The following is a 24,144-nucleotide window of genomic DNA, read 5'->3' on the forward strand; positions in this document are numbered from 1 at the left end:
TTTCACATAAGTATAGAAGCCTTAAAAATACGACAAGTTTAAATTAACAGTTCCACAGCTAGTATTTGAGATTTCAAACTGCAAACTTGATGGCCACAACAAGATCATTTAATAGTTTGTAGTTAGATTACAAAAAGCATAGTGTTCATTAGAGGGACAGCAAAAGGCAGTAAGATAATTAAAATATCAAAAAGAAAAAGAAAATAATTTACCAGAGAAAAATAATTTCCAACAAAAAAAGAATGCAACATGGCCAAGGACATACACATAACATACATCAGAGAGGTGCGGCATGAAATGGAAACGCAGTGATGGAAAGGAAGATTGTTCAGTTAGCAAGAAGAACAGGAAGCAAGTAGCTGAAATTAAATATTTAAAATAATTGTTCAACAGAAGAAAATACACCAGATTTTGCCAAACACTGTTGAAGCTGAAAGATGCTAAACGTAGGACTTCGCAGGAACAAAATCACTGAATGAAACAAAACAAACTAGGTGAATCAAGCAAAGAATCCTAAGGATAAAGACTGAGCAAATCACCTTCAGCATCTTGAGTTCCGTTTTAGTAATTTCACGCCCATTAATAAAAACCTTTGTCTTGCCACCACTCGCATCAGGTTGAAGATCAGCCCCTACATTCAAGTGTGGACTTATGATCTGATTTGGCTTCTGGCCTACCTGTTCAATCGGACACAAAATAAAAAGTGTACCTCAGCCATTGGCTTTCAAACTTTAAATCATTCATAACTAAGACCCAACAGCCAAATTTTATCAAAGCCAAGAGAGAAACAGATTGCTCACCACGCCCCAAAATCCAGATACTTTATCATACCAATAGTTTCCAGGCTTTAATTTACGGGGTGGATTAGGACAACCAAGTAGAATAGCCATTTCTTCTGGCCAAAGTGACCTTCCATTCACACTGAGATGTTCTGGTCGCAGTTGATTTGCCGGGCATTCCTTTTCAGCCTTCATGATTTGTTGAACCTCTAAGGCACTTAGGAGATGGCTCAACACTCTTGAGCTTTTACCCAAACTCGACCGCTTTGATTCATCAATAGGCATGCCAATGCAGCTTACACATTTGCGCCCTTCAGGCATTGACCCCATTGCTCTGAGTATACAATTGCTGCAGTATTTGGCATTACATACCACACAAGTTTCTTTCTCTTTTAACCGATTACTTTTCTGGCATCTATGACACATTCCTTTCTTCCTTCGTTGCTCAGCTCCTGTGTCTTTATTCCCTGATTTTCTTGGGACCAAACCATTTGATGCAACAGGTCTCAATGAAGGATCTGGAGAATTGAAATGCGAAGGACCAGCTTCCTCATCATCCATCTGTTCCACATTCTGATTTGTTACCGCTGCCAATTGTTTTGCGTCACTGTTATGTAAGTTGACCAGCTCATGAGGTGAAGAATGAAATGAGGCTGAGACTGAAGCAGGAGTGGATTCATCGAACTCGGATGAAGATGGCTTGGTGGAGTCTGCTGGAAGTTCAGCATTTTGTGATGCTCTTAAATTCGATATTGCTTCTGCCTCCAGAGAGACTGGATTCAATAAATTTGAATTGTGCTCATCCTTCCCAAATTCTGACTGGAGATCTGGGTTCAATAAATTTGAATTGTTCTCATCCTTCACAAATTCTGACTGGAGATCTGGGTTCAATAAATTTGAATTGTTCTCATCCTTCCCAAATTCTGACTGGAGACGACCTTCCTCCATGGATATAGACTCAGTTTCTCCAGCATCTTTAGATTCTGACTGTACATAATTATCAATTTCTGATTCTAAGTGAGCATGGTCCATACTCTCTCCTACATGATTATTTTCTAGTTGAAAGTGATCCCTCTCCAGGGATTGTTTTTGAAGTGACGTTAAATGTTCTCCAGCATTGCCAAATTCTGATTGTGGGGAGACTTTCTCGGGCAGTTTATCATGAAAACCAGCATGATCAGATTCCAATTGTGGGTGAACTTTCTCCAAGGACAGCTTCCTGGAAAACTTTTTCCCTTCTTCAGCACTATTTAATTCCGGTCGCAGATCTACTGATGCTTTCTCAAGAAACTCTATACTTTCTCCCACGTTACCCGAGTAAAATTTGTTGTTTTCAGTTTTGTCGGTACCAGGAATCATACTGGCACTCGAAGGTGGGCAATCATCTCCATCTGCATTCTCAGGTACAGAATCATCATAGGATAGGGCATGTGTCCTTCCTTGTATCAACGCAACCTTCGAAGAGTCCACTGCAACTGCAGAGTGCGCAATTTGAGTGGAGTCATTTTTAGGACCCTTCCGTTTGAATTTTGTTTCAGAAATACCCTTCCCAGCAGTGAGATTACTCCTATCAGGTTGAAAGGCAGTTGCTGTGGGAATTGATCGCACAAGGTCTGCAGACGAAATCGGTTGGATAACTGGCAACGAAGGTAAAGCAATTAATGACCGTGCAACGTCTGCAGTCGGAATTTGGCTTGCATCAACCGGATCCACTTTCGGGACCTGGTAAGAAATGGCCGGACCTTGATACTCCATGGCAAAGGAATAATCGAGCTCGTCCTGGCTAGGGATTCGGGCTCCAAGGGGCAGCATACTTCTCAAAACATCCTGCCACGCCTTCTCATCCATAGACATATCATCTGTCATTTTTTCTTAATTACCTGTTAACTTCAACCTCCTTTTTCCCAAAATTAGGGTTTAAAAGTTAGGGATTCCAACCAAGGTTTACCTAAAATATGTGAAATACAAACGAATTCGCACTGAAGAACTTAGGGCTTCAAAACAGGATTTCCCTGAAATAAATAAATTATGATTTATATAACCTAATTCTCAGAGAACTCCACGACTGGGAGCGAAATGACAACCATCTGCCACTGTTTTCATCGCGAGTTCTGGGAATCAATCAAGAACCTAGGGGTTCAAAACAGGCTCTCAGTGGAATAAATCAATTATGATTTATATAACCTAATTCTCAGAGAACTCCACGACTGGTAGCGAAATGACAACCATCTGCCACTGTTTTCATCGCGAGTTCTGGGAATCAATCAAAGACTTGACCGTAAGGGTTGAAAAAAAACGTGGGATGGTTTCAGCTTAGCTTATATGAAACCCTAAGGATTTCGCCCTGCGGGTTCTAAAAATTCAGCAAGCCTACCGTTGCCAAGAACTCTATCTGTGAGAATCCCGTCACTCTCAGAAAATTGATGATTCAAAATTCAAACTCTGTCCACATTTCTCCTCATAAACAAAACTGAATTTCGTCGTTTAGAGAAGCAGAAAACTGCTTGGGTGTCTCGATTCCCCTGATGAAGCCTCCAAACCTCATACAAACGCTGTGAGCCTCGCATTACCTGCACAGAAGACCTTGGATTTGGATCTCCGAAGAAACTGGGATCCTCTAAACATCTCCAAATGGACATAAAATCCATCGAAAATAAATATATTGTTAACAGTGTTATGAATGGACAAAGTCCGCCAGTCGTCCGCCGTCGCCATTGCGGGGCGTTTAACAGGGGGCCCCGGAGCAGCCGGTGTTAACACATCTTAGCCCGTCACCTCCGAGAGCTGATTACCTTGCCGTAAGTCAAAACGCGCGGCGGCCCACTAAAACCTAAACCGCATCTGGCGTTTAAAATTGAAATTTTCATCTGTTCATTGACAATGAATTACTTGCCCGCAGAACGTTCATAACAACCCCGAAGGCCTTCCACAATTCTGTATCACTCCTAGCATCGTTTGAAAGTTGGAATGCAGTTGGTGGCGTGTGGATCAGACATTGCATTGCAGTTGACTTGACCCCTATCGTGAGTTCGAGTCAGGCGCACTCGTTTTACTTTCCAGCCGCGTGGATTAGTTGAAGCAGGGATGGGGCCTCTTCCATGTACCTATGTCAGTCAAAAAAATATATAATTTCTAATGTGAAAGGGGATATGAACATCGTACCGTTCAATCAAGAAATGTTGACCGATATCTATTCAATGGGAATTTAGGTGAACCATCGATATGGGTCAGGACTTCGATTTGGCACCAAAGAATCTTGTATGGAAAGTCGAGCTCATTACAGGTGTCGAGGAATAAATGCGGAGAAATAATAGTATGAAGGTGTTTGGCGTAGGGTGAAATCAATTTCCTTTCTTCTTTCCTTTTTTGGGTGGGTTTTGTTCTTAAAGCTAAGTCAATGGATTTTTATAGGTGCTTTTCTTTCTTTCTTTTTTTTTTGTGGAAAAATTGGTTATTCATGAAAAGTTTTTAGGACAGAATTTTCAAATTTGATTTTTAAAATAATTTTAAATTAAAATTATGACCAAATTTTATAGACCATTTATCCCACTTTGATATAATTCTAATTTGATTGAAAATTAAATTTTAAAAAGCATGAATATTTAAGTGGTGTTTTGTTATTTTACTTTGTTAGTATATAATTATCAATGTGGGAAAAGGTATTTATAAATTAAGTTTACATTGTGAATTATTTACAATTTGATTGTAACATACTCTTTAGGGTTATTAATTTATTTATTTATTAAAAAAATATTCTGAATAATAAAAAAATTATTTATTTTTTTATGTTTTGAAATTATATATGTTTTGGAATTTTATATATATATATATATATATATATATATATTTATATTTATATTTATATTTATATTTATATTTAAAATTTAATTGGAATTTGTTAGAATCATAATTTTGAGTTGTAAATTTTTTACAATGTCATCGTCACATGTTTTTTTAGACTCTGAATTTATTTATGCGTTAAAAAAATATGTTTTTCAAGACCCCAAATTTATTTATGCATTAAAAAAACATTTTGAAAAACAAAAACCTATAATTTGTCAAAAAAATGTTTCTCCAGTGGTAACAAAAAATTCCAAAATATAAAATAGTAGATGAAATCCTTATAAAAATTGTTTCTTCCAATCCTCGCCAAAAATTCACAAAATATAAAATAGTAGACGAAAACCTTATAAGATATTCTAACTAGATTATTATTTTAGAACGATGTCATTAACTATCATCCACCAGTGTGAATTCATTATTATTAAAAGAAAAGCATTCCACCTGAAATAATCAAGATACCACATACTTTTAGGTTATGGATTTTTAAAAAACTAATTTTTAATCCAGCAAAACTAAATTTAATTCATATTTTATGATAAATTATAAAATTTAAACAAATATATTATTAAATATTTTAAGCATAAATATAATATTCTCTCTAATTTTTTTAAATACTAGCTTAAATTTATTTTAAATCCAGATCTACAAGCATCTATATAGATCAAATCCAAAATTAATTTTTTATTTTAATTATAAATAATTAAAATTAATAATTTTAATTTTCTTAATTTTAAATATTACATTATATAACTCAAATTTTCCCACATAAACGGTAAAGCCCAGATAAATATAAAAAAGTTTTATTTTTCAATATTTTCATTAAATTTTAAAGAGTAAATTTTATTATAATTTATAATAAATTAATAATAAAAATAAAATTAAAAATATATATATTTATTAATTATTTTTTATAATAAAATTATATTAATAGGGCTTGTTTTAAAATTTATTTTGAAAAGAAAAAGAATCATGTTACTCTAAAAGAAAACATCATATTATAATAATGCAAAAGAGGAAGGGATTTATTATACTATAACAATAAAGAGGTAAGGTAGGATCAATATGTGACAAATATATTATAATAATGCAAAATAGGAAGGGATTTATTATACTATAACAATAAAGAGGTAAGGTAGGATCAATATGTGACAAATAATGCAGATAGTAATGGTTTTCAAAAAAATTTGTGAAAAATATATATATATATACATATATATATTATGTTTTTAAGATTTATATTATTGGGGATAAATATAGTTTAATAATATTTTCTTTTAAAGATGCTCTATAGTTTAGTATAGGGTAGATAGGTAGGTGTTTAATGTTTAATATTTAATCTAAATATTTAATATTTATAAAGGTTAAAAGTAATATAGAGTTGATTTTTTATATTGAATGTTTTTTTGTTAGTTTAGCTTTTTTAATTTAAGTTAAAAATTATGCTTTGGGAAAATTTGCAGAAATAATTATAAGTTACATTGGTCATTGTTGAATTAATAATGATTGATAAGCAAAACATCATATAGTCTTATTTTGGAAGTGACTAATAAATTGAGATGTGAAGTGAATAAGTAAATCGTTTGCTCAAGCATAAGAATTTTCATAAATTTTGGTGGGCAACAAGTTTACACATTTACAATTTTACTCTTGTAAGTATATTTTTTACATCTTTTTCCTATCTATTTTTTATCCAAAGGCTTGTTTAAATTATGGTGGGAAGTAATTGATGGTAGATATGTTATTTAATTGAGTATATATTATTTTCAAGTATTTTATTTTTGGATGGTTTTTAGCAAAGCTTTAAAAAAAAAAAAATCACTACACAAATATCTAAAAATCATTCATGAATATTGCAACTATATTCATAAATTATGGCATAAAATATGTAAGGTAGTTATCCACATGGCATTATATTGTGCAAAGGCTGCAATAAGACCTTCAAGTTATGGTCCAATCAAATGTTTGAAAAATATTTTTTTAATAATATTGAAAAATAAATATTTATTTTTCAAAGTTAAACATTATAATTTGCATTGGTCAATGCTAAACTAATAGTGATCAATAGACAAATTGATTTTTAGAGTCCTACCTTGGCAGGGACTAATAATGATTCCATAACCATATTTAAATTTAACTAGCACAACCACATTTACATTAATATAAATGTGGTTTGGTTGATAAACGTCGATAGGTGTATATCAACCAATATCAATATTATTAATAATATAGTATTATTAATGAATAACAATTTAAAATAATTTTAGAAATAAATGATAGCACGCATAAACAAACATTATAAATTTATAATATTAAAAAAGGTCTTTCGATAGAAATCACATAACAGAATTTTTTGGCCTGCTCGTTTCGAACCAACCAATGTGGTTCATCATCAGGAACAGATAATAGCGGGAGCTATAGGAAACTCAACAAGGATCCCCTGAAGAAGATTTCCAAAAGTGTGGCTCTTGCTATAAAGGCCAGTAGCTCGGTCAACTTGTTCAGTGATAAGCTTATAGAAAGTTACCCTCTTACTCCTGGAATCTATGGCCTGTCAAAGATTCATAAGGAAGGGGCTCCTTTGAGTCATGCGGGCACTTAGCCAATTCTCCATATGGTTAAAGCACGACCCATTCCTCTGCAACGATCATCATGTTCCTCCCTTGTCATGGGCCCTTGTACCTTCTATCATAAGGTCACAAACAACCCCAACAAGTCCTGCAACAATCAACAACCCTTGCTTCTCCATACAAGGTCTCATCTTAGACATCCATGGTAAGATGTTCCCTTGCATCGGCAAACTGATTATGCCCTTCCCTGCATACGGTTCATCTCCCAAATGCTTAATTGAAACACAAGTATCAATAGTACTTACATCATCATCATGAGGCTTCTCCATGAGTATCCTCATCCTTCCATGTATGCAAACCGCACGATCCTGGTCCAACTTGATCAATTTCAAGTTCATCCTCCATCATGGTCACATCTGCAACATTCTCGTATTGGCCCTTGAGTTCTTCAAGTTCTTCTTTGATCTTCGAACAACCCTCTCAAATCATCATGTTCTCGACCTTCATTGAAGTCCATTCAGAACTTCATCTGCTCATTTGTTCCAATACCTTGTATCGGAAAGCTTCACCTGCATCATGGCTAGATTCACCTGCCATAGGTTCTTCTACCATCTTTGCCATTCACTTTCCTGCAACCTGAATCACCCTTCGGATTTCTTCACCATTCACCAGGTTCTTCTTGCAAAACTGAACCAGCCCTTGATTCCACCTGTCGGTGAGATTAGCTTCCTTCACTTGTACTCCACCTGAATCAGCTCTGATACCATCTGTCACGAAGTGACTGTGGGATCAGCTTCTTTCGCAAATCCTCTTTGCACTTCACCAGCTCTAATACCCCCTTTCACACCCCTACACTAGCGGTACTCTTCCAACCGCACTATAGCGAGGTGCGACACTACCAACCATTTTCTTTTCACCAATACTTACGATTGTAGACTACGCCTAACATTCCATACTTAGTTTATTTTTCGTTACCAAGTATTATCTTTGTCCTTTATACAGATGAAAACCCATACATATTCATCATCAACAACAATTAACACATATACAATTGCACAATAGTATAAAGGGAGGGGCAACTCCCTGCAATATGAGTCTGCCCGATATCAATATATATAATTTTCCACTTTTACAAAGTATAAGCTAAATCTTGGGAAACCCCAAATTTACACTTAGCCAAATTTCCAACTTTCGGCAAACTCGGTTGCCCAGCTCGTCGGTGCCTCTGCACGGTCGCCGCACGACTCACCAACCCTTTGTTCACCTCATCGCACATCTTCACCCGACTCGCTCTCCATTTGTTCAGCAAACACCCAAATTGTGTTATCCTGCCTGACCTCCGTTCGGTGGACCACACGCAGTCCCACTTGCCTGACTCTCATTCACAACCTTCGGTTCCAACCTTTGTTTTGGTGTGCATGGTGCGCCATCGCTCGGTCACCCATCCACTTGTTCACCTGCGCCTTCGCACGACTCACCTGAGTCCGCCCGAACGCGTTCACCCGAACTGTTCCACCCGAGTCGCCACATGACTTCACCAAGGTCGCCCGACGACCTCACCCGGTTCGCCCGAACGACTTCACCCAGGTCGCCCGATGACCTCACCCGAGTCACCCGACGACCTCACCCGATTCGCCGGAATGACCTCACCCAAGTTTTCTGCGCGACAACCTCGCCTAAGTTTTCTGCCCGACAACCTCGCTTGAGTTTCCTGCACGAGTTTCCTACACGAGCTTTATGCACAAGTTTTCTCACCCAACTTTTCTACACGAGTTTCTCACCCAAGTTCTGCCCATCGTGCGGGCTCATCCGCAACCGCAGAACTCCTTGATCGAATGATGATGGTTCGTCTCCATAAACGCTCCACCAATATGTATGGGTTGGTGGCGGGTTATGTCACCCGGCTGACCCACGCCAAATGCCTAGTCGACTCGTTCATGTTGTGATGTCTCGCCCAGGAGGAGGGTCGACCCGCCCAACTCGTGGGACCACCCCCACACGCTCGCCCAACACCTTATAAACTCGTCTCCAGTTGTTTCACTTCGTGTTTCGCACGAGCTCCTCGCCCGTCCTTCGCACGGCAAAGGTGACCCGGATTGCAGGTCCTTACACCTACCCCCGCCCTCGAACCCCTGCCCCCCCCCCTCTTGGCCACTGGCTGGGGCCCTGGGCGGGGAGGGGAGGGGGGTGAGCGGGGGTCAAGGAGGGCATGGGGAGGGGAGAGGGGAGGGTCGAGCGCATGGGGAGGGGATGGGCATGAGGGAGCGGAAGGGCGTGAGGGACGGGAGAGGGGAGGACCAAGGGGAGGGAGTGGGAGGGGAAGTGTAAGGCCCTCGCGACTCGGGCAGGCACGCGACGGGCGGGCGCCCCTTCACACGACGGGCGGACACCTCCTTGCACGAAAGATGAGCGGTGGGCACGACCCGGGTAGGCATGCACGGCGGGCGGGCGCCCTTACACGGTGGGCGGGCGCCCCGTGCACAACGAGCGTGCGCTCACCCGGCGAGCTGACAACAGGCGGGCGCGGGCGCGGTCACCCGACGAGCGGGTGCGGTCACCCGGCGAGCTGGAAATGCGACGAACAGCGAGCTGGAAATGCGACGAACAGCGAGCTGGTGCGACGAAAGAATGTGACGAAAGGCACTTAGGCCGGGATATGGCTAAGTGTTGGACGCATGTATTAATGCACATAAACATATTATATGGTGGCTTGTACGCATATGTAAATATGCGTGAATAATTAAAATAAAATATAATATATACGTGGGCTTATATGTAAAATGGTGGGGTCGGCCATGGGTTGTGCACCCCCCCCTAAAACATATGAAGAAGAGCGTATATATGATGGAGGATGGAGCTCATTATCTCCATCGAACTTCGCTTGAGTTCCTTCGCATAAGGACAAGAGAGAAGTGCGAAAGTCTTGAGATATGCGCATTCCTCATGCGCATAAGTGTTAAGAAGATCTCGCATATTCTAAGATTGGGTTATGTGAAGGGTTGTCACGGTTGAGGAAGTTCTGTACACGGTATTTGTGTAGGATTGTATGAGCGTCTTGGTGACCCGTGTGGGTACCCGCTCTTGGGCAAAGGTGCACAAATGTGTATGTAGAAGGCTGTCTTATGCCTTGTTGTAAATATTGCTAAGTGTTGGCTTGGATTTTGCCAAGCACACTTGTTGATGTAATATTGAAGATTATCATAATATATTGTTATCGGGCAGACTTGTTCAGGAGTTGCCCCTCCCTTTATACTTGTGTGCAATTGTTATTGTTCTCGGTTTAATTGCATATTGGATAATGAATGTGTATGGGCTTCATTAAGTATAAAGGTTAATGCATTTTACTTGGTTGCGAAACACAAACTAAGTATGTTAATGTGGAAAGGCGTAGTCCATGTGCACGAGTATTGTTAAAAAGAAAGTGTACGGTGGTGCCGCACCTCGCCGGACACGGTTGGAAGACTACCGTAGGCCTGGGGGCGTGACAGGAAGGGTTAGGGGAGGTGGAGGTTTAGCGACGGGAGGGGAGGCGGAGGTTTAGGGGCAGGAGGGCCAAAGGCTGTGAGGAGAGGGAGGTGCTGGTTAATTGATTCTTTTTTTTAATGTTTTCTTTTTAATTATTTTTTTTAATTGTTTTGAATTTTTTTAATGTTTTTTTTATTTTTTATTTTTAAATTTTTTTTTATTTCTTTATTTTTATAATTTTAATTTAAAAAAAAATAATTCTTAAATTTTTATTTTATTTTATCTTTTATTTTTAATTTTGTTTATTTAAATTGTTTAATTTAAATATTTTTTTAATTTTTAATTTTAATTAATTCTTCTTTTTCTTCTTCTTTTAACTTTAAAAAAATGTTTTTAGATTTTAGATTTTTTTTTTGGTTCAATTTCTTTTCTTTAAATTATATATATATATTAAATTTTATTTTTTTCATTAATTTTTTTTTTTTTTTTTTTAACAGGTTAATTTTGATTTTTTTTTTTACATTTTTATAGATTTTTTGTTTTTTGTTTTTTTCATTTTTTATATATTTTTTGTATTTGATTTTTTTTTTGTCATGTTTTTTTTAATTTTAATTTTTATGTTTTATTACTAACATGTTTAATGTTTTTTTTTCTATCTTGTATTTTTATTTTTATTTTTATGCTTTATGTTTTTTGTTTTTTGTTTTTTGTTTTTTGTTTTTTGTTTTTTTTTTTTTTTTTTTTTTTTTTGTCATGATTTATGTTTTATGTTTTTTTTACATTTTTATAGGTTTTTTTTTCTTTTCTTTTTTATATTTTTTTTGTATTTGATATTTTTTTCTCATGTTCTTATTTTTATTTTTATTTTTATGTTTTATTTCTAACATGAAAATCACCAACATTTAAAAAAAATTATTCACATTTAATTCATTAGAAAATTTGAAGTGTAAAAACTAAGCCCTTTAAATAAAAATGGTTGATCCTCATTAGCGTTTTTCAAAATCAAGATGAAAATCACTAACAAAAAAAAGATCTTCACACTTGATACATAAAAAAAAATTAAAGTGTCAAAAATAAGCTCTCTAAAAAAATGTGCCGATGCTGCATCAACACTTTTCAAAATCAACATGAAAATCACTAACATTTAAAAAAATTGTTCATACTTGATACATCAAAAAATTTAAAGTGGCAAAATTATGCTCCAAAAAAAAAGTGTATTCTGAATTACCATTTTTCAAAATCGGGTGATTTTTTGGTACCTCAGAAAAACAGGTACTAGGTCATTTTCTCATTTGATCAGTTACTATGTTTAAAGAACTGCTCTAAAACTACACTAGCTAGATATCAGGAATTGGGGTCTTCCCATTATATACTATTATACTCTGTTTTATTTCAAGTGGAAGGATTAATCTTATTCGTGTGAAGTTAAGTAAAGATGCAAATGGCAAAGGAGAAAATGAGCAACATGGGCACCACTGTGAAGGAAGGGATGTATAAAGGTAAGGCTTCTGCCGAGGAGAAGGTATGCTCAAAATGTTCTTATTTTCATTCATTTAAGCTGGTCCTTTCGGAAATCTTGATACCTACACATCACTGATTGGTTTTAATATTAACATGGATATATTGCGTGTGTTGTATATGTGTTAGTAGATAAATAGAGGATTGAGTGCACAGAGCTGAAAATGAAGCGACCACCCAAACTAACAACACTTGTACAAACCACCATGGTGCAAGCAATATTGCTAGTGGTACTATTTATATGGGCACTGGTACTCCTTACGATTCTGCCCCAATTGACTGCAGTAGTACAGATCACTTGTAACAATATAAAAGGAAACAAAGAATCAGATTGAATGGATAGAGCATGATGCATGAAGCCCAACTTGTCTGTTAATGGTAGATTTCTAAAGGTTGTGGAGGCAATGTACTGAACACATGTCTCAACAATATTTGATGGAAGTTAGACGACAAGATTCGCGCTGATGTTAGTAAATTCAATCTACAGGCGTCGAGTGTTTGATGAAAGTTAGATTGTAACATTCGGGCTGCTATCTAATTCCTTTCCTCACCGATTTTCCTTTGCCATCTCCACCGTACATAGATGTTAAGAAGAAAGTATATTCTTTAGAAATAAATCTAGCCATTGCTTCAAAAAGTCAACAAACCTCCTTCCATCTAAAGTTCATATATATACTATCAACGAATTAATAAGCACATAAAAACTTAATACTTACAATATAAAATGTTTTTTAACCATGGATATGCACCCCACTATACCATGAATATTATTACCTTGTAAATAGGTTTTGTTACAATAGCATGGGCCAATATGCCATGGATTATCAATACCACATGCAGAAAAACCATAACTCATTTCACAATTGAAAAAAATGTAAAATATTGTAGACATTACATAGAGTGAAATTTCTCCATCGTATGGGGGGAGAGAGAGAGAGAGAGAGAGAGATGGAATTAGAGAGGGAGAGAAAGGGAAGAGAGATAGGGAGACATAGATGGAGGGGGGAGAGAGAAGGAGAGAGGGAGGGAGAGAGTAGAGCAGGAGGGAAGAGAAAGAAAGAGAGGAGAGAGAGAAGGAGAGATGGATCCAACCTAGATATGATATTTGGGTATATAAAAATCAACCTAGATCCATCTTAACCCTGAATCTATCAAGCGCCAAGAGGGATCAAAATTCTTTTCACTTTAAAAAAGGTTTGTATCTCAAGAGATTTGAGCCATCTCGACGCTTGATAGATCTAGGGTTAAGATCGAGCTAGATTGGTTTTTATGTAATTTGACCGAGTCAAAATGTTAAACAAGACGAGCCAAGACATCACAAAATTTCTACAATATTGGACTGGAGAGTGCCTCTCGGTGTAATTAATAATGAAAATAGTTTATTGGGTTTATCCAAGATGCTTGGGACTCAGGAGGAAAGATTGTTATCCTCCCTACCTATTGACGATGCTAGACCCACAAACATGTCAAGGGGATCTCCCCGGCAAGAAGTCCCAATTAGACCTCAAACCGTTTGGTGTAGGAGTCTTAGCAGTGGGTCATAAGGTAATGCCTTTACCATGATGTCGCACAGAGGCAAGTAAGATAACTCTGTCAGTATCAAGCGTGTGACTGATGTAGTGAGTCAAGGAATGAGTATGAGAGGTTCCAACACTTGAAAGGGGAAGGAAGGTGAAGGTGAGTTCCAGGTTGAAAGGGATCAGTCCTAATTCGACTAGGAACACACAACACAAAGTACATGCACAGCTTCTGGCAAAGCAATCGACACAGATGTGGAAGTCCCAACATGCAAGGTAAGATAACACGAACAACTCTCGCAGATCATTCCGAGACGAGCGTGATGGTTGATATAACAAGGTTCAGAGAAATGTATGTCTGGTGTCTGGTAGAGTAGTCGACACGGACGGTGACAACATTAACAACATATGCAACACATTAACAACAAGATTCATATAATTGCATGTAAATCAGTTCATACACAAGTACGTAAGTTAAACAACATTTATCATTAAGGCAGCCAGAGCAGTCCAACTACAATAACAACATATGCATGAAAATGTGTTGGCTTTTATTATATAAAGAAGTGTAAGTCACAATCATAAAATACACCATGTAAACCTGCTAGCCCCATCAGTGGAACGTTACAGCCACATCCGCCTGCTCCTCCAAAGAGATATACTAGCTCTGTGCAGTGGAGAAGCCAAGGCGCATTACAATACTATCCAAGCCTTCTTCAAAATAGTCTTAGTAGAAGCTTGGCTTACCAAAAGCCTATACAATGAGTTATGAGGGAATATTTATAGGAAAGGGTGGGGTGACCCTTGACATTCCCCTTTGTGACAGTTCAACTACCCTCATGACTCTTCACCTACTCTATGACTGTTACATCCAACTGTTGGCACTCGACTTACACTTGACATGATTCAACATTACAATGCACATGTACTCATGTGAGACATCATGGCTTGAGAAAGCCTTGCAAGACATCACTGACACTTGGTCTGTTGTGGTGAGACCAACTCTTTGACATGCTTGTGATGGTGAAGTTGGTGAGCTGATGCCAAGCTTGGTCGTCCATGATGGTGTGCATGCACCTCATGGTGACATCTTGTTTAAGCGAACTCTTGCCTTCGTTGTAATCGGTGCATTGGTTTGACCCCTTTATCCAACGCATCTACTAATATGCGCATGGTCTTCTTGGGTATAGTTGAACCGGCAACACACTGATGCACAGTGTTTGTGCTGATCTTCAAGTGTGTGTTGGTGGTCATGTGCATCAACTTTCCGAAGTGCATGTTCAGCCCCAGCTGGACTTGCTTCTTGTCTTCGCCTTTGTGAGTGTGTTGAATAGGTCGGATTGCATGCGTGCGCTCAACGACATGCATGATGTTGGATCCTTTGCATGCGATCAACAACACTGCTCACCATGTTTGCTTTGTGTCAATTGCTGGGATGGATCTTAAACTTGTACTGGTGCAGTTTCACCCGTGAGTGCATGTTGCACCCACTGTTGTTCATGTTCCTGCTGCAACTCATTGGACTATCTATGCAACTTCATGTTCTTACTAAGTTGCTACTTTAGCGCATGAAACTCCTTCTTTGTTCCATCTTCTACCTTCATGCGGTCTTTATGTCGCGTCGTCACTTCATAGCATGAGTCTCCAAAGTTGCTTTCATTATCAATGGATCTGCTTCATCTTGCAAATTTGCTTCGCCTCTATGTTATCAACAACCTTCTTTTGCATTCACTGCGTTCGCTTAATTTGCTGCGTTCGTTGCATTCGGTATGCTGCCTTCAGTGGTTGTTCATGATGCTGCTCATTGTGATGTTGCTTCTTAATGTCCTTGTCCACAAACTACTTGATGTCTTCGTGAGTAGGTAAGCCCATGGACACTTGATCGACTGCATCCCCAAGCGTGCTTTGAATAATGTCTTCGTCTCTACTCTTTTGGAAACCATTGTACCTATACTGCTGAGAGGCAGATGAAAACCTATGATACTTGGAGACATAACGACACTCATAGAAATAAATCTGTCAGTTAAAAAACAAAATGAACATGAGAACTGACTTGCAACATACCTGGGTGAATGATCATGAAGGTTGTGAAATTTCGGTTGGGAGGTCGAAAGACTGACTGCCAAGAATGCACAAGGCACAGTCCAGGCTACTGAGAGACTGAATGACTGCTGGAACTGTGGAATGCACAGTCTAGTTGGGCAGTTGGCTGCTGGGATTGTGCAATGAGCAATCTCAGCTGGGAAGGACTGTTGGGCCAGGGATAGATTTGCACAAATTTTCTGGTCAAGCAACCACTGACCTCCAGAAATGCACAATTCAGTCTAGGAGGCCAATGCTAGGCCAAAATGCACAAATCTGGAGAGGAAGGCAAGCCTTCCTTCTCCAGATTATGTAATGCAGCCTTGATGAAGGCATAGACTGGGCCAAGGTTGGCTCGAGTCATCGACAGGAAACTGAAAGAAAGTAAGTCGATGAAATGCATGGTGACACTAAGTGATAGTAGAAGTGATAAACCGTGCATTCAAAACATGAATGGAAGATTGAGCAAACATATCAACATGCATGTGGGTGAGGTTGTTCGTCGGTTGGGGGAACGTCCGTGCAAAGCAGTTTCATGCATGCGACAACAGTGAGATAGAAACGAAAATAGAAATAGAGCTAGGACAAGCTAGGATATATGTAAACGGCAGCAGGCGTTCAAAGAAATCAAACAAACAACACTCACACAAGTGAATACACAAAAAACGACAGAAATGCTGAAAAAGACAAGTTGAGGCCACTTACCCATGAATAGTTGAGCTGGATGTGCCGAAGAGTCCTTGATGTGCTATGGGATGTCAGAGCTCCAAGATCGATGTGGATGAATGAGCTCTGATGTGTCGAATAGATAAGTTTGGTCTCAAGACGCGCATGCCACAAATCTAGGAAAAAACAACACTTGGAGGGAAACTTCTAAAACAACTTTGCATGTAATCCCTGGCTGCTAAAAATAGCTCCCTGAATCATAGGATGCCTTTTGCATGTAACCCCAGCTATTAAAAATATCTCCTTGAATCATGGGATGCCTTTTGCATGTTGTCTCTTGCTATTCCGGGAAGATTAAGTCATGCATGTATGCGAGTCAAGTTTCCTCGATCCCGGGTGGAACTAGTCAACTAGACTATCCATGCATGCCAGTGCTCAACGGCTTGGGGAAAATGCACATTTCTGACTATAAGCTGGGCTGACTGCCCAAGGGGATTGCGCAATTTATGGGTCCAACAGCTGACTGCTGCCCAGATTTTCACAAATCTTGGGTTGAACTGCCTGTTGATGGGAAAAATTGTGCAATTCATGCTGGGAGGGTTGATTGGAAGGATTGCGCAATCCTGGAGCCTAGCAGGTTGTCAGAGGGAATTGCATAATTCCTAGAGGGAAAGGCTGGTTACCCTCCAGAAATGCGCAAATTTCACTGGGAAGCTGCTCAGCCTGCAGTTGGAACAAGTCCAGGTGAGTAGCCCATGAAGGGAAAAGATCAAACTGTGATCGACAGGTTGACTTTGAGCAAGAAAGACACTGAAGCTTGAGGACTTGATGAAGCAAGGCAAGCTGCTATGAAGGTTGGTAGGGAGGCTCCAAAACAGGCTAAGGAAAAATTTTGGAGGATGGTTGTAGCCGCTACAACACTACCCTAATTCATTTCCCCCAAGTAACATCATAAACTTTGTTATAATGACGCCATGCATTGTTTGGAATTTATTTATTAATTGATACTACATTAAAATTATTCAATAAAATCATATTATTAAAAAAAGAAATACTATAATTTATAAAGAAATAAATTCCGGAAGCTCAATTCCAAAATAGACATGTCTATTAACATAAATATAATATATGTTTAGAATATTATAACTAGCCTAAATCCATCTTAACTCCGGATCTACCAAGTGTCGAGAGAGATCACTCTTTTGGAGTGAAAAGAGATGTGATTCCTCTTGAGGCTTTATAGATCTGGAGTTAAGATGGATCTAGGTTAGTATTAAATAAATTTCACATCTCTTGATTAAAAGTATTCTCATTTTTCATTTTTTTTTTAAAGTTTGGGAGTGGTGAGGCTACACCATGGTCATGTCCAAGAATAACATCTGAATAGGGTGAGGAATTAAACTGGTGACTTAACATATAGGAGTGTCTTAACAGTGCACCCGATCACCATCTATCCAAGACCTCACAAACTTCTCATTTTTCATTTTATTAAAACCTGATTTAATATCTATGGAATATCTTCATAATATTTTTTGTAGTGCGGAGGGTAGAGGGTTTAGGTATATCTCAAAAGTATAATATTTCCCTCTCCGAGCTTGGTAGATCAGGAATTAATATGAATCTAGGATAATATTATATAAATTTCACATCTCTCTATATAAAAGCATTCTCATTTTTCATTTTATTAAAACCTTTATTTAATATTTATGGATGTCAGGCTAGGCAGTAACTCCTCAAGGCAAAAATGATTCATCTGTATTATTCCATCAGGTAGGTCTTCATTATATACATGAGGGAGAGACTGTTCAGTGCATCTCCCAATGACTGTTCATATTACTTATTTATCTATTTACATATATTCACACAATCATGAGGATTAGGTGTCAACTTCCCCCCCCCTTAATCTGAAGGGATGTTGGTGAGTCCAAGCATCGTTCTAAATCGTTCAAGCTTTTCTCTTCCAAGCGCTTTGGTGAAGATGTCTGTAATTTGCTCATTTGTGGAACAATGACGGGGATGGATTGTTTTGGCCTCAACATGATGTCGAATTAGATGATATTTAGTATTGATGTGCTTTGTTTGATCATGGAACTTTGGGTTCTTGGCCAACTTTATTGCAGAGGTATTGTCAATCATGAGTGGAGTTGATTGTACTTGTTTTACCTGCAAATCTTCAAGAATTTTCCTAAGCCACACAATTTCTTTTGTTGCTTCAGCTGCTGCCACATATTCTGCTTCTGTTGTGGAATCTGCTGGAACTGATTGTTTGCGTGATCTCCAAGAGACAACTCCTGATCCAAGACTCATAGCATATCCTGAAGTAGATACCCCAGTTTCTTTGTCTCCATTGAAGTCTGAATCAAAGTATCCAGTCAAGCCGAAGTCGTCCACCTGTGTATACTTGATTCCAAAGTCTTGAGTTCCCTTCAAGTACCTTAGAACTCTTTTTGCAGCAGACCAATGTCCCTCACAAGGCTTTTGCATAAACCTGGAGAGGATTCCAACATCAAATGAAATGTCCGATCTGGTAGTAGTTAGGTAGTTGAGACTTCCTACAAGCTATCTATAATTTGTTGCATTCTCAAATTCTTTTCCTTCAATAGATGTGAGATTTAAGTTTTGTTCCATTGGAGTAGTAAGAGGATTGCATTCTGTCATGCCAAACCTATTCAATAGATCTCCAAGGTATTTCTTTTGAGAAAGAAATATGGACTTCGGATGTTGGGTTACTTCAATGCCAAGATAGTAATAAACATAGCCCAAATCAGTCATTTCAAAACTTTTTCCCAATTCTTTCTTTATGGATGCAATGTAGCTTTCATTGTTCCCTGTCATCAAAAGATCATCTACATATACCACAAGATATACAACTCTTTTGCCAACTTTCTTGACAAATAAAGTTGCATCATCAAGATCATAATGTTTGAAATTGAGTTTCAGAAGATGCTCAGTTATTTTTTCATACCAGGCTCGCAGTGCTTGTTTGAGGCCATACAAGGACTTCACAAGTTTGCATACTTTATGTTCATGTCCTTTCACAACAAATCCTTCAGGCTGAGACATAAAAACATTCTATTTTAGATCTCCATTTAAGAAAGCAGTTTTTACATCCATTTGATGGACTTTCCAACCGTTCTGAGCTGTTAGTGCAAAGAGTGTCCAGATGGTAGCCCATTTTACTGTGGGGGCAAAAGTCTCCTCATAATCGACCCCTTCCTTCTGTGCAAAACCTTTTGCCACAAGCCTAGCTTTGTGCTTGTCAAGTGAGCCATCAGATTTATACTTGTTCTTGTAGACCCACTTGCAGCCAATTGGTTTGGTTCCTAATGGAGGATCAACCAGCTTCCAAGTGCCGTTCTTTATGAGGGCATCATACTCCTTTTGCATTGCTTCTTTCCATTCATCATGAGAAGCAGCTTCTTTGAAGAAAGTTGGTTCAAAATCTGTAGACAAGTTCAATTCACAATCATAAGAAACATCCATATAAACAGGTGAATTAGAGTCATCCACATCACCTCCATTTTGCCGGTTTGAATTTCTAGTTCCTGTCTTTCCAACCTCATCAGGATGAACACTTTCAAGTGTCTTTGTCAGCCACTCTGGGGGACCTTTCTCAGATGGTCCAGGCTGCTCCGTTGATTGAGTTGGGACTAAATCAAGATTGAGTCTCCCAATTCTATCAATTACATCACTTAAAGCATCATCCGTTGTTGGAGTTTCATGCAGGGGAGAGTGTTATTCAGAAGAAGATTCCACATGTTGATCTAGTATAGGAATCCCCCCTTCAAGATGTGGAATCTGATTATCAAATTCTTGAAATGATTTTGCTTTTGCGAATCTATCCAAGCGACCAAGTTGTCGCTCAACAACATTGTCAGTTTTGGATGATTCAAGAAAAATTACATCTCTAGATACAATAAACTTTTTATTTACTTCATCATAGAGATGGTATGATTTGGAGGTGTTTGAATACCCCAGAAAGATACACTTATGACTTCTAGCACCAAGTTTGTTTCTATGTACCTTCGGTATCAAGGCATAACAGGTGGAACCAAAGACCCTGAGATGCTTTACCGAAGGAACATGTCCATACCACATTTCATATGGAGTTTTGTTTCTAATAGCATTAGATGGAAATCTATTATTTATATATGCAGCACATAGAACAACATCAACCCAAAACATTATCTTCACATTTTTGAAGAAGAGCATGGATCATACCATATTTAAGATTGTCCTATTCATTCTTTCAGCTACACCATTCTGTTGGGGATTATAAGGGACAATTGTTTGATGTTTGATCCCATGTTGGCGAAGATAGTTTTCAAATTCATTTGATGTGTATTCTTTTCCATTATCAGTGCGAATAGACCCAATATGAGATCGTGCATCATTTTCAATCCATTTATGAAATTTCTTGAATGTTTGAAAAGCATCAGATTTGTTCTTTAATAAATAAACCCAACACATTCTGGTGTAGTCATCAATAAATGTCATCATATATTTATTTCCATTTGCAGAAGGAATAGGCATTGGACCACATAAATCTGAATGAATGAGTTCAAGTTTTCTATGTGCTCTTGAATGTGAATCATGAAAAGACTATTTGCTATGCTTTCCTAGAATGCAAGCATCACATTGCTTAAGTTTCCTAGGAATTGTAGGCAAACCAGCAACACCATTTTTCTTCAACAAGCGAAGGCTGTCATAGTTCAAATGTCCAAATCTAGCATGCCATAATAAACTTGATGGAAGTGCACCTTCTTCATGATGAGAATTGTATGAGAAATGTTGTGCACGAGCAGAGGTTCCTTGCAGCTTGAGAAGTATTTCTTCTTCTATTCCCCTCATGACAAGTGAGTGGTCAGATGCTTTTCTTATCTCAAGCTTTCCATCAAACATATGAATGGAGTGACCTTGCTGGCGGATGTGGACCAAGGACAACAAGTTTCTCTTGAGCTGTGGGAGATATAGAACATGATGCAGAAGAAAGTCTGGAAGACCAGGCAGTTTAAGCCTAATTGTGCCAAGCCTTGATGGCTTGATTTTTGATTGGTCTGCAAAGTATACTGCTCCATCAACATTTTCAGTAAATTCTTCAAAAAAATCTTTTCTATGAGTCAAGTGGCAGGTTGCTCCTGAATCAAGCAACCAATCATTTTTCCAAGAAGCAAGTGAAGCATTAAATAAATCTTCATTTACTCCAATATTACATTGTGCCACAACATAGTGAGCGGATTCAGGTGCTTTACCTTTGTCTGTATCATCAATTTTACCTTTCTGTTGGTTTCTTTTCTGCTCAATTTTGTCGCATGGTAGCTTGCATGTAGAGGCATCATGTGATCCATTTCTTTTGCAGCGAATGTAGTGCAAATCTGCCTTTTCTCCTTGAGAATGTCGTCCCCCCCTACCTCTGAAATATCTTCCTCTTCCTCTTCGACCACCTCTTCCTCTTGAAGAATCTTGAGTAGGATGCTTTTCTTTGTGAGCAAGGCACACAGCCTCTTCAGAAGATTCAGGGGCTGTCTTCTTTCCAAAAGCTTTCTCTCTTTCAACAAACTTTTTCACAAGAGAGTCAAAGGTGATATCTTTGAGATTTCCATTTGCTTGCAATGACTCAAGATAATTGGAGTAAGTAGGATAAAGTGCCTTGAGAAAAGTGATAAGAGGAATATCCAATTCAACCTTAGTGGATTTGATATCATGCATTATAGACTTTACTTCAGATGCAAGAGCAAGAGGATCATTATTTTGCAGTTCAAGAGTGAAGAGTTTAATCATGAGTTGAACAACTTCAAGTGCAGAATGTGAGTCATAGAGTTCTTTCAGCTTTTGTAAAGCTTCAAAGGCAGTTGAATAGGACGAAATATGGCGACTCACCTCTTCATTTATAGATGCTGCGATTAATGCATAAGCTTTGTTGTTCTTGTTTTCCCAAATGACGAGCTCTTTGTCTGAGGTAGGTTGTACTGGTTCATTGTCTCCGTCTCCGACACACACTCCTTTCCACAACTCATTGAAAATGAGGGTGTGTTTTATCATCCGGGACCATTCAGGATAGTTCTCCTTGCCAGTGAGAACTATTCCCACCATGGATATGATTGAATGCATACTGTAACAAAAAAACTTTTGCTGCAAAACTTTTACTCTTAATGGAAAAAAAATATAGTTCTGATGTGACTGGACAACAAACTCAAATTGACAGCAAATGTCAATACCCCAGAGATATATATCGGCCGCACTATTCAAAATATATATGGGTTTCTTCTTCCTTTTTTTTTGGACGAACACTAGATTTCATTTTTTTTTTTTTACTTTAGGTATCAACAAGACATCCACAGGAAGAGCTACAAACATATGCAAACATTACAGTATTGCCCAGGTGTATGCCCTAGCAATATCGAAGTGTCTTGCAGGTGCAAATGTTTTAATTTAAGAGCCCTATGGCGAAATGCCACAACCCCAATTTTAATTTCAAAATGAAGAGCGAAACCCAATTAAGATTATAACCCAACGTTGAGATCTTCAAGAGGCCGCATGCAGGTCATTAAGAACAGATTCAATTTTAGAGAGAAATTCCATTTCTTCAAATATTGTCTGTCAAGCAAAGAGACTACAATCTCTACTAGTAATCGAGCCTCCATTGATGTGTCGCTGGTTCTATAGATACCGCAGAGATAGTGAACACCTGCAATCAGATTCGAAATGGATAATGGTATAATAATGGATAATGGTATTATAACCACGAGGAGGAATATGGGATGGAGATGGAGAGTTGCAGCCCAAGACGCAGATGATTTTGAAGGCGGAGACAAGGAGAAATATGGGATGGAGATGGTGTCAGGTCACAACGGACATCGAATATAATACAAAAGCATTATTTCAACATATTAGACTATGGACAGAGAGCTCCTCTGATACCCAACAACATTTGCTGCGCAATGTGAATACCAAGAAAGCCAACGAAACAGAATACCTTTATGAATACATGTGACACTGTTTTGAAATAGAATCGCAGGCCCTTCAAAAAAATTTAACACACAGCGCTTCGCCCAGCTTACTGCTGTCGAGGTATTCGCTAAAGGAATGTCAGGACAACGCTTTTATTCCATTGAAAGGATCATTTCACGCACAGTCATTGTATGGACAGTCATTTCGCGCACAGTCATTGTATGGACAGTCATTAGACAGGGGAAATGGCAGTATGGACAACGCTTTTGGATGGAGCAACGCATTGTATGGAGCAGGCTTTTAAATGGAGAGCAGAGGAGCAGAATAGGGAGTTACAAAGGGCATAAAAGCTAAAAAAGGAGTTGGCTTTGATACCAATGGAATATCCTCAAATATTTTTAGTAGTACTGAGGGTAGAGGATTTAGATATATCTCGAAAGTATGGCCTTTTTTCTTTTAGATTTAATTAAAAAGAGTTATAAAATTAAACTAAAATAAAATATTTTGATTGTGAAATGAGTTCTGGTTTTTGGGCATGTGGTATTGATAAGTCATTGTATTGGCCCATGGTATTGTAACAAAGCCTGTGTATATGTTAATTATATCTATGATAAAGTGGGGATGAATATTCATAGTTAAGAATCTTGCTATATCATAAGTTTATTGTAAGTATTAAGTTTTTATGTGCTTATTAATTAACTTTAAATATTGTCACAAAATCATGCAATTGACCATTATTAATTTAACATTGAATAA

At 38.1% G+C, this 24,144-nt stretch overlaps 1 protein-coding gene across 4 annotated transcripts in view; it reads right to left on the bottom strand.

Annotated features, from left to right (window-relative positions):
• Positions 1 to 3,777, bottom strand: part of LOC149261811 (extra-large guanine nucleotide-binding protein 3-like) — an 88,347-nt gene extending 84,570 nt beyond the window's left edge. The window contains exons 1-2 of one of the 4 annotated variants that reach the window (XM_089422808.1): positions 801 to 3,777; positions 540 to 677 (exon numbers count right to left, since the gene is read on the bottom strand). In XM_089422808.1, coding sequence (XP_089278934.1) covers positions 540 to 677; positions 801 to 2,645 — 1,983 coding nt within the window. In that variant the 5' untranslated portion in view covers positions 2,646 to 3,777. The remainder of the gene's footprint in view (positions 1 to 539; positions 678 to 800) is intronic. The other 3 variants (XM_089422799.1, XM_089422804.1, XM_089422797.1) reach the window with 3 other exon arrangements.
• Positions 3,778 to 24,144: the final 20,367 nt, after the last annotated feature.

Source organism: Pinus tabuliformis, chromosome 6 (assembly GCF_031772625.1).
Source record: "Pinus tabuliformis cultivar Carrire ecotype Pingquan chromosome 6, CPIR1, whole genome shotgun sequence".
In the NCBI taxonomy this organism is placed as follows: domain Eukaryota; kingdom Viridiplantae; phylum Streptophyta; class Pinopsida; order Pinales; family Pinaceae; genus Pinus; species Pinus tabuliformis.